The 22,015-nt window shown below is 38.7% G+C and overlaps 2 protein-coding genes across 2 annotated transcripts in view; one reads left to right on the forward strand and one right to left on the reverse strand.

Moving 5' to 3' along the window:
* The window catches only part of zmynd12 (zinc finger, MYND-type containing 12), a 26,874-nt gene extending 12,783 nt beyond the window's left edge, over positions 1 to 14,091 (forward strand). The window contains exons 8-9 of the transcript XR_007828310.1: positions 11,468 to 11,638; positions 13,983 to 14,091. The gene's annotated coding sequence lies outside the window, so the exon portion shown is untranslated. The remainder of the gene's footprint in view (positions 1 to 11,467; positions 11,639 to 13,982) is intronic.
* rimkla (ribosomal modification protein rimK-like family member A) lies at positions 2,300 to 20,762 on the reverse strand. Its single transcript, XM_051117861.1, has 5 exons — positions 20,105 to 20,762; positions 14,025 to 14,255; positions 11,526 to 11,612; positions 7,585 to 7,788; positions 2,300 to 6,409 (listed from the first exon to the last, which is right to left on the reverse strand). Exons 1-5 carry the CDS (start codon positions 20,265 to 20,267, stop codon positions 5,874 to 5,876), a joined length of 1,221 nt encoding a protein of 406 aa, XP_050973818.1. The 5' UTR covers positions 20,268 to 20,762; the 3' UTR covers positions 2,300 to 5,873.
* Between the last annotated feature and the right edge of the window lie 1,253 nt (positions 20,763 to 22,015).

Genomic DNA, 22,015 nt, shown 5'->3' on the forward strand with positions numbered 1-22,015 from the left:
TCAAGTAATCATATCTCAGCAAAATCTTGTCCTAACAAACCATACATCAATGGAAAGCTTATTTATCCAGCTAATATCCAGTTATCTCAGTTTCAGAAAATTGACCCTTATGACTGGTTTTGCGGTCCAGGGTCACATATATTCGTGATTCAAAAGGAGAAACTGAAACAAGGATATACGAGCTATACGCAGATATACGAAAGGTAAACAAAGCAGCGCAAGCTTACCATTTTGAATATCAGTTATGTTGATAACTTTATTCATTTTTAGCAGCTCGTTGTAATGAAAATATTCACATTGTAATGCTTGGGTAAGATCATGTAGCATTGGAACAGTCTTATGTTTGTCCTGCTTCATTTGCTTATGTTTTCATCACTTTCGCTTTAATTCTACAGCACTGACTCGTTCACTGAACTGAGCATCCGATCAGAGTTTTTACTCATGTTGAGTTGGACAAACCCCCACCGACGAGAGCCGATGTGTGGAACACACCTGACAGATGCTGCCCAATGTTAACCAATGGCCAGCCGTCGGCTTGGTGTGTCAACACCCTTTTTACCTCGTCAAAAACAGCTCTGTTCACAGCGACCCGTTTCGGTGCATGTCTCTTTAAATGATAATGAGCTACTGCTCACCCCTCCCCTTTCTTCAGTTTCTTGTGTATTTGGTGGTGCATTACTATCAAAATCTAACTAATCGACTGTGTCCTCAGTGGCTCTAATGTCTTTTACATCCAACTACAAAACGCCTGCATTGCTTACGAGGCAGTAGTTGTGTTCAATTTAAAGGGGTTGCTGCGCAGACTGATCGGTGTGAGACATTAAAGTACAGTGAGATCAATTTGAAAGCATACAGAGCCGTCCGCTCTCTGTAGCCCAAACACTGATCAGACCTCTATTGTTGTTGCTACAGCTGTTCGAGCACGGAGAAAATGGCGGACAGCGTACAACTGGCTGAGGGCAAAAATGTGCCAATACGGGACAGTCCAGCAGCTGTCATGGGCGGGGCCTGAGCAGTATGACATCATAATGCTCAGAAAATCAAAACAGCTTGATAATTGGGACTTTTAGGTTTTAGGGAGAAAGAAGTAAAAAAAAAAAGAAGTGAATGGATTTTTATCATTGTAGGGTTGTGTCCACATACTTCCAAGACATATTTATATGCAAACACCATGTAAAAGTGAATTTTGCATCTGATGTCCCCTTTAGGAGGTATTGATGTATAACTAATGGAGAAGTTCACTTCCCGAACAAAAATTTACAGATAATTTACTCACCTCCCTTGTCGCCCAAGATGTTCACATCTTTCTTTCTTCAGTCATGAAGAAATTAAGTTTTTTGAGGAAAATATTTCAGGACTTCTCTTCATAGAGTGGACTTCCATGGTGCCCGCAAATTTGAACTTCCAAAATGCAATTTAAATGCAGCCTTGAAGGGCTCTAAACGATCCCAGTCGAGGAAGAAGGGTCTTAACTAGCAAAACGATCAGGTAATTTCTAAAAAAAAAAAAAAAAATAAACTACAATATATATCCAACATTAAAATCGTCCTACATCGAAGTTAGAGGAGAAAATGAGATGGGAGTTTTTCGACATACCCTAACTGTCTTGAACCGGAATACACAGAGTACACGCAGAGCTAGACAAGACAAGCACTTCAGGTTCAAAAGTATATCAATTTTAATTTTTCTTTTTAGAAAATGACCGATCGTTTCACTAGATAAGACCCTTATTCCTCAGCTGGGATCGTTTAGAGCTCTTTGAAGCTGCATTTAAACTGTATTTTGTAAGTTCAAACTCACAGGCACCATAGAGGTCCACTATATGGACTAATCCTAAAATGTTTTCCTCAAAAAACAATTTCTTTACGAAAGACATTAACATCTTGGATGACAAGGGGGTGAGTAAATTATCCGTACATTTTTGTTCTGAAGTGAACTTCTCTTTTAAGGTGCGGTCACATTTGCGAAATTTCATGGGCAAAAAAGTTCCATTGTCTAGTTAAATAGTGATGTATGAAGCACAGCTCTCACACCAGTTACTTTAAAACCAGGCAGCTTTCTATTGGTCAACGGAGTAAAATCTGTTGCAAAATCTGCACGGGTTAATATTTCACCCTCACACAAAATTCCAAAAAAAAAAAAAAAAAAAAAAAAAAAGATTTTGCCCTTGAAAATCACCAAACAACAGTACATGTGACCACACCTTTAGCAACAATCTTGTAAAAGATCAGTTAAAAAATAAAAAAATAAAAAATGCCCTTCAACTGCAATGTGAGATAAATAGACCAAGCTGACACAGTTTGATGTTCTGGACATTTTTAAAATGTCTTTATTGGTATTATTGGTATTATTACGTAATAACACATAACATCAATGTTAGCGTTCTATCACTAGTAATTTCTTGTTTTAAATTATACAACATTGCTTGGTTTTTGGCATTTAGGTTCCCACTAAAAAAAGAAAAAAAATAGGCAATGAAATGAACACATGGAGTCTCAAAACATTTCCCTTTTCCATACCAGAGAGCTAAGTGTTCATTAGCAGCAACTGTTGTTTTTTCATTTTTAGTTATGTGACGCTAAGTTAATTACCAACTTGCACAAGTCAGCGGGGTATAGTGGTACCTTATCAATCAGACTGAGCAATACTTCATATAGACAATGTTTTCCACTGGCAGATTTTAGCTCTCAGTTGAGATGCCATCATGGGAGTTTGACCTCTCCATTCTGAATTTGCATTAAAATTTGGAGTCACACAGGTTTGATACTTAACATAAGGGGAGAAGAAACGTCCTGTTGTGTCCTAGTGGAGGCAGAGCTTGTAAGAGTTCGACAACCATATGGTGCGTTATCGCAAACACCGAAAAGTGTCAGAGTTTACAGGGACACTTGTTCTTGCGTGGGAAGAGGTGGAGGGTGCAAGTCTCTGGTTGCATGAAATGATGGAACACATCACACACACAAGACAGCAAATCACAACGCTTGAGAGGGGGTGGTGAGAAGAGTGTGTGCGCGTCTCAGGTGGTCAACGGCTGTTCGGTCAAACTCACACCAAAACCCTTCGTCACGCTTCAATCTTTCCCAAGCAAGATTATCGCATAGAACCCAGTTTTATCTTTTTCTCAGAAAAAAAAAGAATTATAAATTAGGAAAACAAGACAACAGAACACTAAATATTATAAAACAAACAAGAAAAGAGTGCATGTAACCATCAGGTCTCACAGCATCTATTTCTTAATATTTTATAACGCTTTGTCCTTTTGTTTATTGTTACACATAGGCAGGACTTGTCTAGCATGAATGTGTTTCCAAGGAGAGGAATTTGATCAAGGCTGCTTCCCTGAGTCGACTCGAAATTTCAAATCTATATTGCATCTTAATGTAAACTATTTCATCTAAATCCGAACTCACATGTAATTGATCTAAACTCTATGACGTCTAACATTGTAAACCATTCTGAGCTGGTTTGAATTGTGAGCTTGGTCCACTTTTGCTGCTGTAGGCAATTCTTAAGACTCGATGTGAATTTCATTACGCGAATGTGCTGAAATTAGGAATTTGAGACACTACCAGATCGAAAAAAGGGACGTTTTTACGGAGTCGCTTAAACGAGAAGTTCACTTCGAGAGCAAAAAAACTACAGATAATTTACTCACTCCCTTGTCATCTAAGATGTTCGTGTCTTTCTTTCTTCAGTCGATAAGAAATTATGTTTCTTGAGAAATCAGGATTTCTCTCCTTATAGTGGACGTCTATGGTGCCCTCAAGTTTGAAATTCCAAAATGCAGTTTAAATGCAGCTTCAAATGGCTCTAAACAATCCCAGCCAAGGAAGAAGGGTCTTATCTAGCAAAACGATCTGTCTTTTTTTGACAATTTCTATACTTTTTAACCTCAAATGCTCGTCTGTGTAATCGGGGTTAATACAGTTAGGGTTGAAAAACTCTCGTCTCGTTTTCTTCTTCAATGTCAAAATCATCCTACATCGCTGTTTCAGCCTTTTTGGGTAAAGGGCTTTTGATGTTCTTTGCATGTTCACTTTGTAAACACTGGGTCGGTACTTCTGATTTTGAAGTTGGGGAAGAAAACGAAACGGGAGTTTTTCGATATACCCCAACTGTATTGACCCAGGGAGAGAAAAAAAAACAAAAAAAAAAAAAAAAAAAACACTTAATGCAGACCTAGACAAACGAGCGTTTGAGGTTAAAACCTATATAAATTGTCCTTTTGTTTCGAAAATGACCGATTGTTTTGCTAGATAAGACCCTTCTTCCTCGGCTGGGATCGTGTAGAGCCATTTGAAACTGCATTTGGAAGTTCAAACTTGGGGGGACCATTGAACTCTACTACATTGAAATTTTTTTTTTTTTCCCCTCAAGAAACAATTTCTTATCAACTGAAGAAACACAAGCATCTCAGATGACAAGGGAGCGAGAACATTATCTGTAATTTTTGTTCTGGAAGTGAACTCCAACTTTGAATAAAAGAATTAGACTTGTGAGAAATGCATGGTGCACAGATATAAGTTTGAGTGCGACGAATAAATGTAAAATCAATACAATTCCTGGTTTTCTTTCATTGGCCATTAGACCACTGGGCTGAATTAAGAGCAGCTGTAGCACCGATCTGAGTTGACACTTCAGTTTTATTGTTGCAGTATTTCGGTACAAACAAATCGTTGAAGACAAATAGCTTATTCATCGTCAGCGCTTAGTGTTGGCAAAACGTTCAGCCCTTGTGGTAAAAACATTAGTATTTAAAAGTCTACTTGCTTTACTTCTATGCAACTCACTGTTCAGCCTCTAATACGTGGGGAATTGCTTTCGGGGTGGCAGACATGCAGACTGGCATGTGGTCATTAGCAGATTTGAATAGACAACATTGGAAAAAGAAGCTCAGTTTTAAAGTATATACTAGTCTTCCATACTATTGATCCATAAACAGAGTGCTTTAACCAGTTCAAAATGGTGGATTTCTAAAATGGCCGCCTCATTCACAGAAGATGCCTGTGAGAATTAAGTTCCTACGTGCCGAATCCTCGCTTACTACACATTAAGGAAGGTAATTCAAAACGGGTCCCACATCAGTCATTCAATTTTACCGACACAGGCAAAGCAAATGAAACCTTTACGCTCGTCTGATCAGCAGTAATTCATTTACTACAGGCAGCCACCGCAACAGACTAAAATAACTCGTACTCATTCATGCTTTTAAAAGAGTTGGGATGGATGAGAATATTCACAGCTTTCCAGTTTTTGTTCTTGCTGTCCCTCTATGTGTCTGTCTGTGTGGGCTTTTTGAGGGCAGGGAGGTATGTGCCTTTGTATCCTGGTGGGCAGTTGAAATTTAGGTCCGTTCGGTTTCCTCATTCTCACCCCACGCATGCAATGCATTATACTTTCAGCCAGGCTTTACCACAAGGTTTGTAACAGACAAAATGCATTCATTCTCTCTCTATAATACAGACTTTAATATGTCCTCAAGTGTATGTCAGTATATGTGTACCCTAACCCACAGTATGTACATCAGAATCCAGTTGATGGGAGCTGAAAGGTTACATTTGGAAAACCACTCTACAGTGCATGCACCCTCAAATTACAGTGGCAAACGCATATTAAGCTGGTGCGCTACAGCCAGGCTGGAGTGTACACTATCTAGTGCACTTCCGACTGCACTGTACACTTGTATAACTCTATAGTCTGTCAATGGAGAAGAAACATCAGGGGAGCAGCCTCAGATGGGGGTTTACAGGGAGGGTTAGTATGATTACACATGTGCATCTGTACGTATAATGTCCACTTCAGTATGTTTCGCTCTTTGATGTGTATGTGTGTGTTTGTGTGTGTGCAAGTGTGTTTGTGGCTGTAATTCCAGCTCACTCAGTCAACAGTTTTATCTCACTCGCGAGAAGGGAGTTGATATTGTAGGCGGGATCTGCGGTGACGGGGGCGGGCCCCGTTTCGGTTAGATCCGCTTCGCTCTCGCTAGAGGTGGAGCTTGTGCTCATGGTGGAGACGGCGTCGGTGATAGCACAGGTTGTGGCGCCGGGTGGGCAGATCTCATTGGGAATACACACCTCTGTGGGGATGATCACCTCGGTCTGGATACACACCTCGGGTTCGCTGCTGGTTTCGCTGGTGCTGGAGACCACCGAGAGCAGCGACATCTTCCTGCTGAGGCGGCTCGGCAGGAGCGAGAGGGCGTAGTCGGCCACGATGCCCGCCACGTCCATCCCGCAAGCCTGGTCGAACGCGATAAAGCCAACGTTGGCGTTGGCCTCGCACACCACGAAGGAACCGTCATTTAGCTGCAGCAGGTCGATTCCGCAGACGTCCATTCCCAAAATGTTGCACACCTGCACGGCCAGCTGCTTCCCCTGCTCACTGAGGGGGCACATCATTCCCACACCACCTAGAAAAGAGAGTGAAATCATGAGCACGGAGGCTATGGAAATTATGGGCAGTGCTGTTTTCAGCTTTCAAATTGGTAACTGAAATAAAGTTGAAATATTACATGAAAAATTAAACTTTCAATTACTAAAACGGAGCTAAAAATTAAACTTGAACTAAAATGTAAAAATTTAAAGTGAATTTTAATAAAATAAAATAAAATAAAATTTAAATAACAACAACAACAACAACAACAACAACAACAATAATATTATAGAAAAAAAGAAAATTAAATAAATAACATTATAATAGTGTATAAATAGTACTAAAATTGAGACACCATTTGCATTGGTGGTCATTAATAACAACAACAATAATAATAATTTAAAAATATTATTATATTATATTATATTATATTATATTATATTATATTATATTATATTATATGTTGTTATTATTATTATTATTATTATTATTATTATTATTATTATTATATAAAAAAAAACAATAATACACGTCCCCCTTCCCAATAGCAAAAGCATTAATAATTAATCTCCTATAAATCCTATGGAATTAAAAAAAAAAAAAAAAAAAAAGCCACAAAAATCAACATTCTACATAATGAAATTTTACATCACAAGTCAAATATTAAAAAATAAAAATAATGCCATACAGAAATATTTTTTAAAAGTATGAAAATTAACCTAAAAATAAAACAACCTATAATAGAAAAATAAAATAAAATGAATAACGCCATACAGAAATATTAAAAAAAACAAAAAAAGTAAAAAAAAAACAAAAAAAACTGTAATAGAAAGAAAAAAAAAAAAAAAAAAAAAAAAACAGAAATATTTTAAAAAGTATGAAAATGAACCTTAAAAAAAAATAAATAGAAATTAAAGCCATATAGAATTATTTATTTTTTATTAAAATTATTAAAAGTATGAAAATAAACCTTAAATAAATAAATAAATAAATATATAAATATATATATATATATATATATATATACACACACATACATACACTTTTTTATTATTAGGTTTATTTTCATACTTTTAATAATAATAATAATAATAATAATAATAATAATAATAATAATAATAATAATAATAATATTATATATATATATATATATATATATAAAATTTATTATTATTACAACATTTTCAGGGAGGTGAGTGTGGGATTGCATACCCAGTGAGCAGTTGCTCTGCATGCGTCCGTCGGTAGAGCAGCGCAACATGGATCCGATCACTCTCCCCCCGACCAGAACCACTCGCACATCCCGTCCATGGCTCTCCTTGACATACTCCTGAAACAGGTACGGGGCGTCATGGCGAATCAGATGACACAGGTCCGACAGGTGGTGCTTATCCCGGGCTAGGAACACAGCTTTACCTGTACAAATCAAAATGTGACACACCATGATCAAATATTCAGTAGTGAGGTTTTACCAGGAAAAACAAGTACGTTGACTTGCTCTACAATTCTCAGAATTCATTTTAGGAACTACCTAAAGCAAAAAGCAATATTTAATTTGAGGTGTCATTGCCAACGGCTCAATTAATGATTTCTCTGCATAACAACCAAACACAACATGAGCAACTTGTAACAATTCAGGGTTAATTGCATGAAGATCATGTGACTACAAATGTGAATTGGTGTCATCCCTTTCACAAAATAATAAATCACTTTACACTCTTGATACACACCCAGCATGTATTTGGACACATGCAGAATGTGAGAAGGTGGGGAAGAGAAGAGAATTACTCAATTGTCATCGAACAGATTGAAAGAGATGCGTAAGACACTAATTGCAGGGAGAGGTCCCCTAGAGCAACAGGGGTTAAGCGTCTCGCTCAAGGGTACAAAGGTGATACAGCAGGGCTGTGAACTCTCCAGATGTTCAACCATCAGGCTGCCGCCACCCAACCCAATTCCCCATGGGTCAGAGGAAACCTTTTAAAACAAGTCACAGCCTGACAAAGGTCAACATTGTGTGCAATGTATTATTTTTATCCATAGTTCGTCGACCCAATACCCTTTTTAACAAAGGTTTGACTGAAATATGTGCGCACAAGTCCTGCTTTACATGTGTGTTCCCACACCTTTAACCAATCATTTCCATGACTTTCCTAGTTTATGCTCAGCAGCAATTGCGGGGCCAAGCACAAAAGAGGCAGAATGAGGAGTTAAGCACGGCAAGGAGCAGCAGACCGACTACAACAGTGAGTAACTTAAGCCATTTTAGGATAATATCAGTTGAAATGGCTGAAAAATCATAAATACAACCAATCGTAATAAAATTTAATGGCTTATCACTTTTGACCAACAGGTGGTGCTGTTTTCAAATTGATGTGACGTGTTCTGTGTGAAATGACAATGACACACACAAAGTTTGCCGTCATTATGTCAAAGCTTTGCAGAGATACAGCCTCAGATGTAGTTTGGCATCTTTCCAGCAAATTTGTTGATGCGCTAAACGAAAACGGTTTCGTATATCGACACGAAATTCATAACTTTTTGCCAGCATAGTCTGAAGATGATCTGAGTCAAATTTGGTGAAGATCGGACTAACAGTCTGGGAGGAGTTCGAAAAAGTAGGTTTTGTACATTAATCAAAATGGCGGACAGGAAGTTTGGCCAATTTCGGCATAATGGGTATCAATGTTCTCGACTTGGCCCAAGGAATCTATTGGCATCAGTTTCATTCCAATAGGCTAATGTAAACAGAAGTTATTAGCATTTTTGTAAATTTCATTATTAATGTTTAGTGAAGGGCATATTACTTCTGACCCATAGGTGGCACTGTTACCAAATTGATGTGGCTTGGTCAGAGTGTGGTGACAATAGCACATATAAAATTTGGTGTCAATATGTCAAAGCTTTGCAGAGATACAGACTCGGATGCAATTTGGCATCTTTCCAGTAAATTCGTTGATGCGCTAAACGAAAACGGTTTCGTGTATCGACACGAAATCCATAACTTTTGGTCAGCATGGTCTGAAGATGATCTGAGTCAAATTTGGTGAAAATTGGACTAACGGTCTAGGAGGAGTTCGAAAAAGTAGGTTTTCAACATGAATCAAAATGGCGGACAGGAAGTTCAGCCAAAATTGGCAAAATTGGTATCGGTGTTCTCAGCATGACCGAAGGAATCTATCAAAATCAGTTTCATTTCAATAGGCTAATGTACGCAAAAGTTATTAGCATTTTTTGAAATTTCGTTATAACTTTTGACCACAAGGTGGCGCTGGCCCCAAAATTTTTATGTACATTCCGGGCATGGTGCCGAACATTTTTGTAATTAATGTCGAAACGATACGCTAATCCGTTCTCAAGATACAGCATTTTAAAGCTAAATTAAAAATGGCCGACACCCAAAATGGCTGACATGGGAAAATTGGATATGGTTCGACTCGGCATGATTCACCGAATCTAAAGAGACTGGTTTCATGATTTTTGGCCCAACTATTCAGAAGTTATAAGCAAAAAGACCCATTTTTCATATCTCCTGACCACTAGGTGGCACTGTGCTGAAACACTGCAGGTAATCTCAGGTCATGCTTGTTATAAAACACACCAAGTTTGGCCTCAATATGACAAACCGTTGCGGAGATATAGCCTTACAACCATTTTTGCGTGCTTTTCGTAGAATTTATTCGCGCGTCATTCGAAAACGTTTTGACTAATCAACTTGAATTCCATAACTTTTTGCCAGCATGGTCTGAAGATGATCTGAGCCAATTTTGGTGAAAATCAGACAAACCGTCTAGGACGAGTTCGAAAAAGTAGGTTTTACAAATAAAAATTTATAGAAAAAAAACTAAACCTTACAATTTTTGAATTTTGGACTTCATTCGACTCGGCATGAGCCAAGGATTCAGAGGAAAAAAGAATTTTGATTCTGTGCCTTACGGTTCAAAAGTTATTAGCATGAAATTATTGAAAGTTTGGACAGGTGGTGGCGCTAGAGAGTTTGAGTTAGAGACTCCAAACTTGCTATGGTTAATGTTGGGACTGTCCTCTATCAGTGTGCAAAATTATACAACTTTCCCGCAAGCGGTTCTATGGGCTGCCATAGACTTGCGGCGGAAGAAGAAGAAGAAGAAGAAGAAGAAGAAGAAGAAGAAGAAGAAGAAGAAGAATAATAATAATAACGCCAACGGATACAATAGGTGCCACCGCACCTCTGGTGCTTGGCCCCTAATAATAATAATAATAATTATAATAATATAATAATTTATATAAAACGATAAATGTCTACAAAAAAAACAAAAAACAAAAAAAACCTGAAGACTGGAGTAATGATGCTAAAAATTTAGCTTTGATCATAGGAATAAATTACATTTTAAATATATTCGAATAGAATAGAATAGAAACTGTTACTGTTCAAAAACTTTTGACTGGTAGTGTATAACTGGGTGGGGGGGGGGTTAATTGTAAAAATTAAATTAATAGATTTGTATCAAAATGGACAATAAATACCATTTTAATTGTATTTAACTTCACAATTAAGTTTCATGCGTTTTCAAATTCTGACAAAACCTGCAACATGACGCAATGCTCCATTTTACAATGACTCTACAAACAGATCGATGCATGCATGAACCTGTAGACACGAAGTGCTGCACTCTAAAAATGGCGTACACAGATTGGTTGGGCAGACCTGGGAGAATTTCTCAGCACAAAAAAGTAAACAAAACACATCATAAGTTAATGACATAGTTTAATAATATTTTTCAGGTGTGGCCGCTGGTCTTGGCATCAAAGCGAGTTCTACTCTGACCGTGAGACTGTAATTCTGTAAGATTGCTGATCAGCAACTACTATTAAAACAAAAGCAGTTGAAAAGAAAATTATGCTTTCAACACACACTCTCTTCAAATGTGCTTGAAAAAACAGTACAGGACAAAGACGCCTTATGTGCACTTGGAGAGAGAAAGACAGACAACCTTTGTTTTTAAGGTAAAAGAGATGATGTTTCTAAGCTTATTTAGAGGCATTTGTGTTCTCAGGGTTCCTGAAGGTTTGTCAGCACCCAGATCTGAAGTCTAACGTGGCCTGTTTCTTTCAGATCCCCGAAGGACCCATTATGCACAGCGGCTGTTCTAGAACTGAACATTGTGATTTACCTCGGTGTCCACGAGCGTTCTTCACCACCACGGGGTAACCCAGCGGCTCGGCTTCATCGATCATCTTGCGGAAGTTGTCGTGTCCTCCTGGAGACACACAAACACGGATGTTGGTTAGTGAATGTGTAATGAATGTAATTAAAAGTGAGATTTAATTTGAGTGCGAGATTCCTGAGAGAGATGCAAACAGCTCTAATGAAACAAGCAACACTGAGACATTCAATATCCACATGAGAAGGACTGCAAGACTGACAGATTTTTTTGCCACGCACGTCGTTTTCCATTTCCTGGATGGTGCGCTGTCCAACTACGTGGCCAGTTTTTCAAGGTTAATGGCTCAAAGATGTTTTAGGAGAATCTTCTTCAAATGAAACATGACAGCCACATGTTTGATTCAGAGGCTGCACTATAAATAACCGTCACTTTGTAGAGGAAAAAAGAATAAAGAAAATTCCCCTAATCATCTATTTTGACAATTAATAACCCGTAGCATGCCTTAATGCTATAAATTTGGGCCTGATCTATTTTTCAACTCTATGTTTATGACTTAACCTGAACGCAGGTTACAAGCTACAGATGTTAAATAGGAATAAAATAGGTTTAATGGTTCTACCTTGTATTTAATTCAAAATGATATCCATCAGTGTTTGATAAATGACAAAGTATTTTCATTTAATGCCACCTTTGGTTTGATTGAATGTGTCCAAGATGAAACAAGCAGAGAAAGCGTATGGAAAGAGAGTCTATAAAGAGAAGAGAAAGAGAAAGAGGGGGTGGAAATATAATTTAAGCTCAAACCCAAACCGCAGAAAGTATAACTGCTGGATTGGTTTTTGTACTCTCTACATGCTCAAATATAAATATTCTTCATGCTTGTGAGGAGAAGATTCTTTGAGATGCAGAATGTGTTTGGCTGGCTTGAGCTGAGCAGATGAACTAGCGTTCAATGGGAGGGGGCGAAAGAGAGAAAATGCAGGGTATGTCAGACCGGCTCTGCCAGGAACACGTCACTACAGCAGCTGTAACTGCTGTTATACACCCCCTCCCCTTTGCACTCTCTATCTCTCTCTCTCTGCCGTTTCATTTTGGTTTTCTTCAGCTAGTCATGAGGGCTTCCCCTTTCATTCTACAAACAGGAGACTGTCACGTAAACAGCCGTTGTCTGGATGAATGAACGACAAATACATGAGCGCATACACATGCGCTGCTGTTTAAAAACTTGGGGTCATTATGATTTTTTAAAAGATTTGAGAGGAGAAAAAAAAAAAAAAAAAAAAAGTCTCTTATACTTACCAAAGCTGCATTTATTAAATAAAAAATACAGAAAAAAAAAGTAATTGTGAAACATTACTAAAAACATAAAACAACAGTTTTCAGAGGGTTTAATTAATGTGGTATATGTATGGAATACTGGAGTATAAATATTTATTTATTTATTTATTTATCTATTTTCTGTCTTGTTTGATTTAGTTATGTAATTCCCCAATAATTTCTTCTCAGATTGATTTATTACAGTGGTAAGCCATAATAATAATAATAATAATAATAATAATTTTTTTTTCTCTTTTCTATTGTCTTGTTCTCTTGTTTGAGTTTTCCCATTTTAATTTAAAAAAAATAAATAAATAATTCAAATTTCAATTTTCAGCCATTAATCTAGTCAGTGTCACATGATCCTTTAGAAATGTTGAAAACAGCTGTGCAGATGAATATTTTTTGCAGGACTCTTTGATGAATAGACAATTCAAAAGAAATTAAATGGCATATATTCTTCCTGTGACATTTGATCAATTTGATCGATTGATCAATTGATCAGTTGAATCCTTGATGGATAAGTATTCATTTCTTTTAAAAATAAAGATTTATTTATTATTTAACAATTTATTTATTTTATATATATATATAAAATTTTTCTTCTTCTCCCACTCTGTTGTGTCTACCATGTGCCTGGACCACAAAACCAGTCAATAAGGCTACATTCTTTTTTTATTTTTTTTAATAAGTAAGCTTTCCACTGATGTACGGTTTGTTAGGACAATATTTGGCAGAGATATTTAAAAATCTAAAATTTGAGGGTGGAGGGAAAAAAAAAAAAAAAAAAAAAAAACTTAAATATTGAGAAAAGTTTTTGGCAAAGCTTAAATTTACTAATCGAAAAAAAATTTATACGTTTATGGTAGGAAATTTACAAAATACCTTAATGGAACATGATTTTACTTAATATCCTAATGATTTTTTCCATAAAAGAAAAATCTATAGTTTTGACCCATACAATGTATTGTTGGCTATTTGTACGAATACATCTGTGGTTTTATGAGTGGTTTTGTGGTCCAGGGTCACATATTTGTTATTGGTCACAACATAAAAAGACTTTCTTGAAAAACTTCTATATAAAAATTTCTATACCAGCGTTTCTTTGTATAGAAAAAACGTTCCTTTTTTTTTTTTTTATTACAGATCGGAGACTGTCGTGTTTCAGACATAAAGATGCTCTCTCACCGTAGGAGTACGTATCTGGCAGAGGCACTCCATGTCCAGCGAGCTCTTGGAAAGTCCAGAACTTGTTGACACAGTTGAGGATGGCCTGAGGCCGGTTGACCAGACGACAGCCCATCTTCTCCATGTGACGCAGAACGGTGATGTCGCTGTCCGACTGGACCCATGGGGTTGGAACGCGCACCACGGCAACTTGCGGGTATGAGGTAACGATTTCCTGCCCTACCCGCAGACCTGAAAAAGAGCGAGAGAAAGAAAGGGAAGATAAATCACAATGCTGCAGTACGGGCAGTGCAGTCTGTGTTTTGGCCGGCACAGTATTGTGAAGGGATTACACTCATGTATCTGGGCAACCAATAAGAGCCAGACTTTCATTTGGATGTGTCGCCCTTTTCTCTCTCCCTCGCACACACGCAAACAGTATGACAGATGAGCTGGCCTTGGATTACAAAACAACACACACGACAGCATCTCTGCAATACTAAATAGCTGATCTCCTTCTGAGAGGCGTTACACAATACTGCAGAAGGTCGCTCGCTTGCTTGCTTTGCCTCGCTATTGCGACGTTCACGCTGACCCACTAACCTAGTTTGCACTGCTTTCTGCTTTTAATTAAGATGCCAGTTAGGTTTTATCCTCACTTAACACCAGCCTTCACTTAGTAAAATCTAAAATCGGTCTTAAAACCGGCACTCGTTGGATTTTACCTCACAAAACACGCGGATTACAATTAGAAGAGCAATCAAACTTTCATCAAAATGTCAAATATGTAATTTCAATGTTTGGATGGGACAGAACGCACTAAACAGCAGATGACGACAAGAAAGGATTCCAGAGATTACGTAAAAGCAAGCAAGCGTTTGAGCATTCAGGAGATAACAGGAAATGTAAAACAGAGGATACGAAAGGAGCCATGAGAAAGACAAAACATGAATGCGTCACAGAATTTCTAATCTCTACAGCTTCTCCGCCATCTTAGGATGGAGCAACACACACAAACCACGACTCAGCATCTTCACTAGCAACTGCTACATCAGCATTCCCTCTTCCTCTCATGGATCAAAGCAGATGGGAAGCGAATACATGCAGTCAGAAGAGTATGACAGGACTACACAGGCATAGAGAGACAGATATTATTGATTCACAAGAAGAAATTGAAGTATGCAACATTATTTACTGTATTGACTACCATTTGCTTTGAATTTTCTATATCTTACAGCTCTATTCTAAAACATACAGTGTTCCCTACATAGGCAGCATCCTAGACGTCATAGAACCTCATAAGTTGCTCTACACGGACATCAGCCATACACGCTACACAAATAGCACTCACGTATTGGAAACTTGCAATGTGTCCCAACTGATTTTAATAGAATTATTAGGTGCACTAATTTATTTCTTCTTATTACAACAAACTATGAAATAATTAGATAAATAGTGAACTGTTATTACAGCTTTATTCTATTTTAATATATTATAAAATACAATTTATTCTTGTGATGCAAAGCTGAACTTTCAGCAGCCAGTGTCACATGATTCTTCAGAAATCATTTTAAATACTAATTTTATGAGGCATGTTCAAAACATCAGCATTTATGTTAAAAAAAAAAAAAAAAAAAAAAAAAAAAAAAAAAAAAAAAAAAAATTCAACTTCATGCATCTTTAATTCAAACTTTTGAACAGTGTTGTATAATAGTATTTCCTCTCACAATATCCACCATCTTAGATGGTGTCAGGGGCTCACTAGGTTTTGAAACAATTCATTTTTACTCAATATTTCAAAACACTGATTAACATGGAACATTAGCATTTTTTCACTGGTTTTGATCATGCTAATTTATTGACTTTTTTTTAACCCCACACCATGGGGGAAAAAAAAAAAAAAGACAGTACATTATATAGGCCAACTGTAACCAAAAAGGTACGCTAACAGATCAGGTTCATACCGGTCTGACTAATTTCCGGAGGAAATGACAGTCATATGCTCACTGCGACAAGAAATCAGCCCTCAGGCACTTGTTAGTGTACACCTCTTTATTTGTTTTATCTTACATGCACGTGTTAATACAAGCCAATCAAGTTCTGTTCTCCTGGCTCGAATAGTAAATGCATCCACAGACTCAGGATATATAACCCACATGCTGTCTACCTCCTTCACTTCCCCCTTCTGTCAGTTCTGCGGCAGCGGTCTCACTGTGTGTTAAGAAACACAGCCCAATCTTACACTCACACCAAATCTAGAGCAAGTGAGAATTTCAGGGTAACCTGCTGTATTAAGCACAGTATAGACACAGGTTTAACCTATTTTAGAGGTATGCTGTGAGGGTGAGCTGAGCTGGTATTAGATACAGGTAGTTAAGCAGACAAAAACAAACAAGACAAGTAACCCCATTAACAGATACCACAACTAATCGTGTCTGGACAATACCACACAATTAATCAATAGAAACTTCTGTTCAAAAATGTGGGGTTGATACAATTTAATGGTTTTGAACGACACCTCATGCTCACCAAGACATTTGTTTTGCGGTTTTAAAAGTCTTAAAATTCAATTTATTCCTGTGCAAATAGGGCTGTCCAACAATTAATCGCAACCAAAATAAAAGTTTGTGTGTACATAAACTATGTATGTGTGCCTTGTATATTTATTACAAATATATGTAAATACACACATACATGTATACATAATGTATGTTTTTAGATATTTTTTAATGCTGTCAAATGATTAAATCGCATCCAAAATAAAAGTTTTAGTTTACATAATAAATGTGTACTGTGTATATTTATGTATATATAAACACTGTATATATTTTGAAAATATTTACATGTATTAATTTATATTCATAAAATTTATTTTATATATAAATATTTAATATACAATAACATTTTTCTTAAATATATGCATGGATGTGTGTATTTGTACACATACATACATCATAAATATACACAGTACACACATTATGTAAACAAAAATTGGATACGATTAAATTTATTGTCTGACAGCACAAATTTTTATTAATATAAATGTAATATATTTTATATTACATATAAATATTTTATACATAAATATAGCATTTTTCTTAAATATATACATCCATGTGTGTGTATTTATATATAAATATACACAGTACGTACACATTATATACACACAATTTATTTTGGATGCAATTAATTGTGATCAGCAAAGCTGAATTTTTAGTAGCTATTACTCCAGTCTTCAGTGTCACATTATCCTTCAGAAATCACTGATTTAGTGTTCATTTCCCATAATGCCCAAAAGTATGGCATTTATGCATATATATGATAAATCTTACTGACTCCAAACTTTTAAACAGTAGTAGGACTTTTGTTTTACTTAATTAAAATGCATTTTTAGTTTTGAATACAAGTCATTCAGTTGCCAATGAGAGAGCAGTACAGCCCCATTACCGCATTTAAAGCCATCCTAGAGAATTACACCGTTTCAACCACAATCAGGACAAAATTAAAAACCCCAACCAAGTTGGCTTTTGATTCATAATCAAGCTAGACCACCATAAACAACTTGCATATTAACACATACAAACCAATCTGTGTGCAGGGTTAGAACTGGCATTCAATTCCTGTATGATTACACTAGTATACACCACAGAAACCCTAAATTCAATCCTGAAAGGCAGGGAATACACAGTAGTGTCAAACACCGAGGATCGTGAACTGCCTTCCTCATTTGCTTTATCCAGTTGACATTATCAAGGGGAACTACCTCAATCAACCACACAACAAATACCAATGCCATTTAAACATTGCACGTTTCCATCCTCCACTATATCTATAAAATCCTTCCAAGCATATAATGAAACATCTTGGGAAGTGGTTGATTAAATCGTTACAGTCTGAAGTTTCACCTACCACCAATATGGACACACGTGCATTATCTGCATGTTCCTGTATTTATTTAGCATGCTTGCAGTTTGTGCATGCATGAGACTTTAAATTGGTGTTAGATTTCGCATCTCGTAGAGGAATGGACACTTGACATCAAAAAGTAACACGCACGCACTTCGCTCACACCATCAATGAAGTGAAAATCACAGCTGCAAGTCTTGAACCCTGATTACCTATTGATTGTTTCATTGCCGCATGTGGTGCAACACACACAGCAGGTGATAAGATAACTATGCACTCTTATGGCGCCTGTCAACGGGTTCAGCAATGAATTGGCACCATCTTTCAATTAAACAAGACATGTTTAGGAATTCTGATGTGGCAGTGTGTGTGACACAAGAGATCATGATCAAGTGTTGACCTACTCTGCATCTCACGTTGATGATGTAACCAGCAGAATGTCAGGATCTCTGGGGGTTTAAATCCCAAAGCTGACCAACTGTCAACCACCTCTTAATCGGACCAAGACAGGATCCGGGCCAGCAGATTAAACACAACATACACACACACACGCAAATATGACATGCCAACAACCTGCACCAGTTGTGCTGCTGCCACGCGTTCCAGACAGCCGTCTACCTTTGCATTAAAGTAGGTCAGTATGGTCTTGTCTCCTTCACTTATCTTGTCCATGCCGGTCTTCCTGTTAGACTGGCTGTCATTCATGCTGTAAAGTCACCCCGCTAAACTTAAAGTAGCTGATTCAAAGCAAAGCTGCATTGGTGCATAGCCACTCCCTTTACCTCAGGCCCATGCAAAATGCACTACATCCCAGTCCCCATCTGCCGCCCCAAAAGAAATACTGTCACCTCAAAGCAAAACAGCCCCACCCACCCACAATGGCAACAGTGGTGTCAATGACTCAGATCATTGTCTTATGAAGCACTTTGCAACTCACCGTCAGCTGATTATTATAGGGATAGTTGTGATGAAAACGAAAACATTTCCTACTCATGTTGTTCTGAACCTGTATGTCTTGCCTCCAAGAAGACCTTAAGCAGAATGACAGACTCAGTCACCATTCACTCGCACTGCATGGAAAGAAAGATGCAACGGAAGTGAATGGCGACTCAGGCTGCCAGCCTCTAACATTCTGCCTAGCATCTTTGTAGGCCAATGAAGAAAATCAGCCATAAAGGTTGAACAGGAAAGATGATTTTGTGAACAGTCCATCACAGATGTATTCTTCATATTCTAGTCAGTTCTGCAAGCTCCAAATTCACACAGTAGGTTTTAAAGCGACCTGAAATCATCTTTGGTATAGGAGCCATTGTTGTCTCAGATGTTAAGTATATAAGTGGCTATAAAACTAAACTGGTAAAACAATATAGATTAATCCATGACTAAGAGGATTCGATATAGGTGCGTGTATCTTTAAGCATCCTGGATAACGTTACCTCAAGTTCATTAGACAATATCTGGATCTATAGTATGGCTACCATACCGTGATGCGGTTACATCAATAATCGTTTGAACGACGGTACAAACATCTTCCGACTGATTTAACGTTTTTATAAATCGTATTTCTGTCGAGGTTTGCATGTGACGAATCGATTATTTCGATGCAAGCCCTTTGTATGTGGATCCTCGATCGCGCGAATGCGTCATAACATCTCAGTTTAATTTATTGGAACAAAGCTTGCGCTTTGAATATAAACACCCGAAGGGGTAAAACGAAAAAAAAAGAGACACAATTATTAAAAGTGTAGCACCTTAATATAACGGGTCTTTGTGAGCGTCGCGCCATCTGCGCTCTAGGCTTTATGTTGATAATGAACGCGCACACTCGTGACTGTCCGCTCATTCGCGCGCACATGGTGCAACAATAAACCCCGATATAAACACATTCACGTCGCTGTTTAAAATATCAAACACTCGACAAGATTTCAACAGTTTCTCAACATTTTAAACGCCTTCCATCCGTCGGCCAGACTGTGGTGGTCGACTGGCTGAAAGTGGGTTAGGCGGTCACCCACACGCACGTCTACACAAAACACGCTCAAACGGTGATGCACATCCGCTTAATGCAAGCGCGCTAACCATCCACACTGACCGGTTATTTAGCCAACTCAACAGTTTAAACACAAAAACAATTTCCGTGCTCATACAGACAGAACGCGTATGTGTATGTATATGTGTGAGTGCGTTTTTTTTACCGAGCTGTCCATCCGTGATGGTCAGGACGATCTCATCCATTAGAAGATAGCGGAATTCAACATCGTCCTCGGCGCAGCGCTCCTTCAGAGCTCGCAGGATCTGGACCTGCGGGTACTCCTGGCTGATCCGCCGGTCGGTGATGAACCACACCCGGGAGCACATGTTTTGGAGCTCGGAGTGCGGAACTTTGGGTAGCTTGCAAGAGGGACACGAAGCTGAAGCCACACAAAGAGCCGCGACGCTGTTTTTTAAAAAAATCCCAGTTAATCCGGTCAAACCAGATCCGAAATCACGCTACAACACACCTAAAATCGATTTTGGACGAACACGCGGTGAGAGGCTGCGGTTTTGCCTCCCAAATACGTTAACCGAAAGATGATAACGCGCTCCCCCACTGAGGGGCAATAGTAACTGCCCCCAACACGGGCTAACAAAAGCCTCGCTGCGGAACTCGGGTACTGTCGCTCACCACGAGTCACACTTAAACGATAAAAACGAAAAAACCCACGACAAAATGGAGAGAGGGCGGATGAGAGGCTGGATGTTGTGACGAGTGATGCCCCTGCTGATCTCCGGTGCTCGCGCTGCTCTCAGCCCTACGCCTCGGCTTTTCCAGCACGCGCTTCGCGTTTACAACTCTTTCCCTCGCGCTCATGCACGGCCCGCACCAGCCAATGAGCGAGAAGGGCTCGCACTCACTTTGACCAATCGTAGGACAGAGTCCTCACCGCGAACCAATAAGATGCGACAACAAGAGGAGGCTCGAGATGTCCGCAGGAGCCAATGGGAGATGTTGGGGAAGCGAGGCAGAGGGGAGGGCTGACGTATGCGCGGGAGCGAGCGCGTAAGATTTTTTTTTGTGTGTGTGTGTGAGCGCGTGGCAGGAATTTCAGCAAGGGAGAGGGGAGGGTGTCTCCAGGAGCGCGCACTGCCCCCGAACCGGTTCAGACCGGGCGTGGGGAGGTTTGGTTTGGTTTAGTTTGGATACCAACGCCTCTCGCTCATGCTACGTGTTGAAACGGTCAAAAAAAAAAAAAAAACAACTGAGAGAAGAATCCCCCACCCGGAGGAGGCGGGGAGCGAGCGCGTCTGTAAGCGCATCCTTGCTCTTTTGTGTAGCGTTTTCCTAGTGTCGTGGCAACCCCATAACAACAAAACACTGAAGATTCTTTTCTTGGAAAGGCAGATGTCGGATATGGATAAGTTGTCAGTCTGGAAATTTTAATCAATGTAACGTTACATGTATGCATCAGAGCAGCGGCTCTGTTTAATTACTTTTTCTTTTTGCGGTTTTGATCCAGAATTCATCGGCTCTGCATGCGATGCGTCAGGGATGCGGAACCTTTACTGTTCTCATACCGCGACAAATGACCCACTTCGGCTTTGTTTACACCCAGAGAGGCAGAGGAGGGGAGGAGAGGAGAGGAGGGGAGGAGGGGAGGAGGGGAGGAGGGGAGGGGGCGAGGGGTGGAAGAGAGAACAGGCATTACATATACACACATTACTGAACCTGCAAGCAGATAAAGGCTTTCCAATAAAATAAATCTGTGTAAAATCAAGAAATGTGATCTGAACGTTCACAAAAAGCAACACCATGCAGTAAATTCTCATTTCAGCCTGAAGGACTAGCTGTTGGTCCCGCCCTTATCTCGACCTAACATGTCCATCAACCCCCAGCGCCAAATTCTTTAACCAATCAGCTTTCAAGAAATATGTTCAGGGCGGAACATTTATGGCGTGATGCTCGTTATTTATTTCTTTTCTGTCGAAACGGACAATATAGACTGCATTGCGCAGCCTAAATGATGTTCATAAAACTACGGCCGTTTCATGTTACCAAAGTGCTTTAATATGAAGGACAGATTCAACTTTTCATTCGGCAAATGCATGCTTCTGAACAATGAAAACTG

This window comes from Labeo rohita, chromosome 8, assembly GCF_022985175.1.
Source record: "Labeo rohita strain BAU-BD-2019 chromosome 8, IGBB_LRoh.1.0, whole genome shotgun sequence".
Lineage (NCBI taxonomy): Eukaryota > Metazoa > Chordata > Actinopteri > Cypriniformes > Cyprinidae > Labeo > Labeo rohita.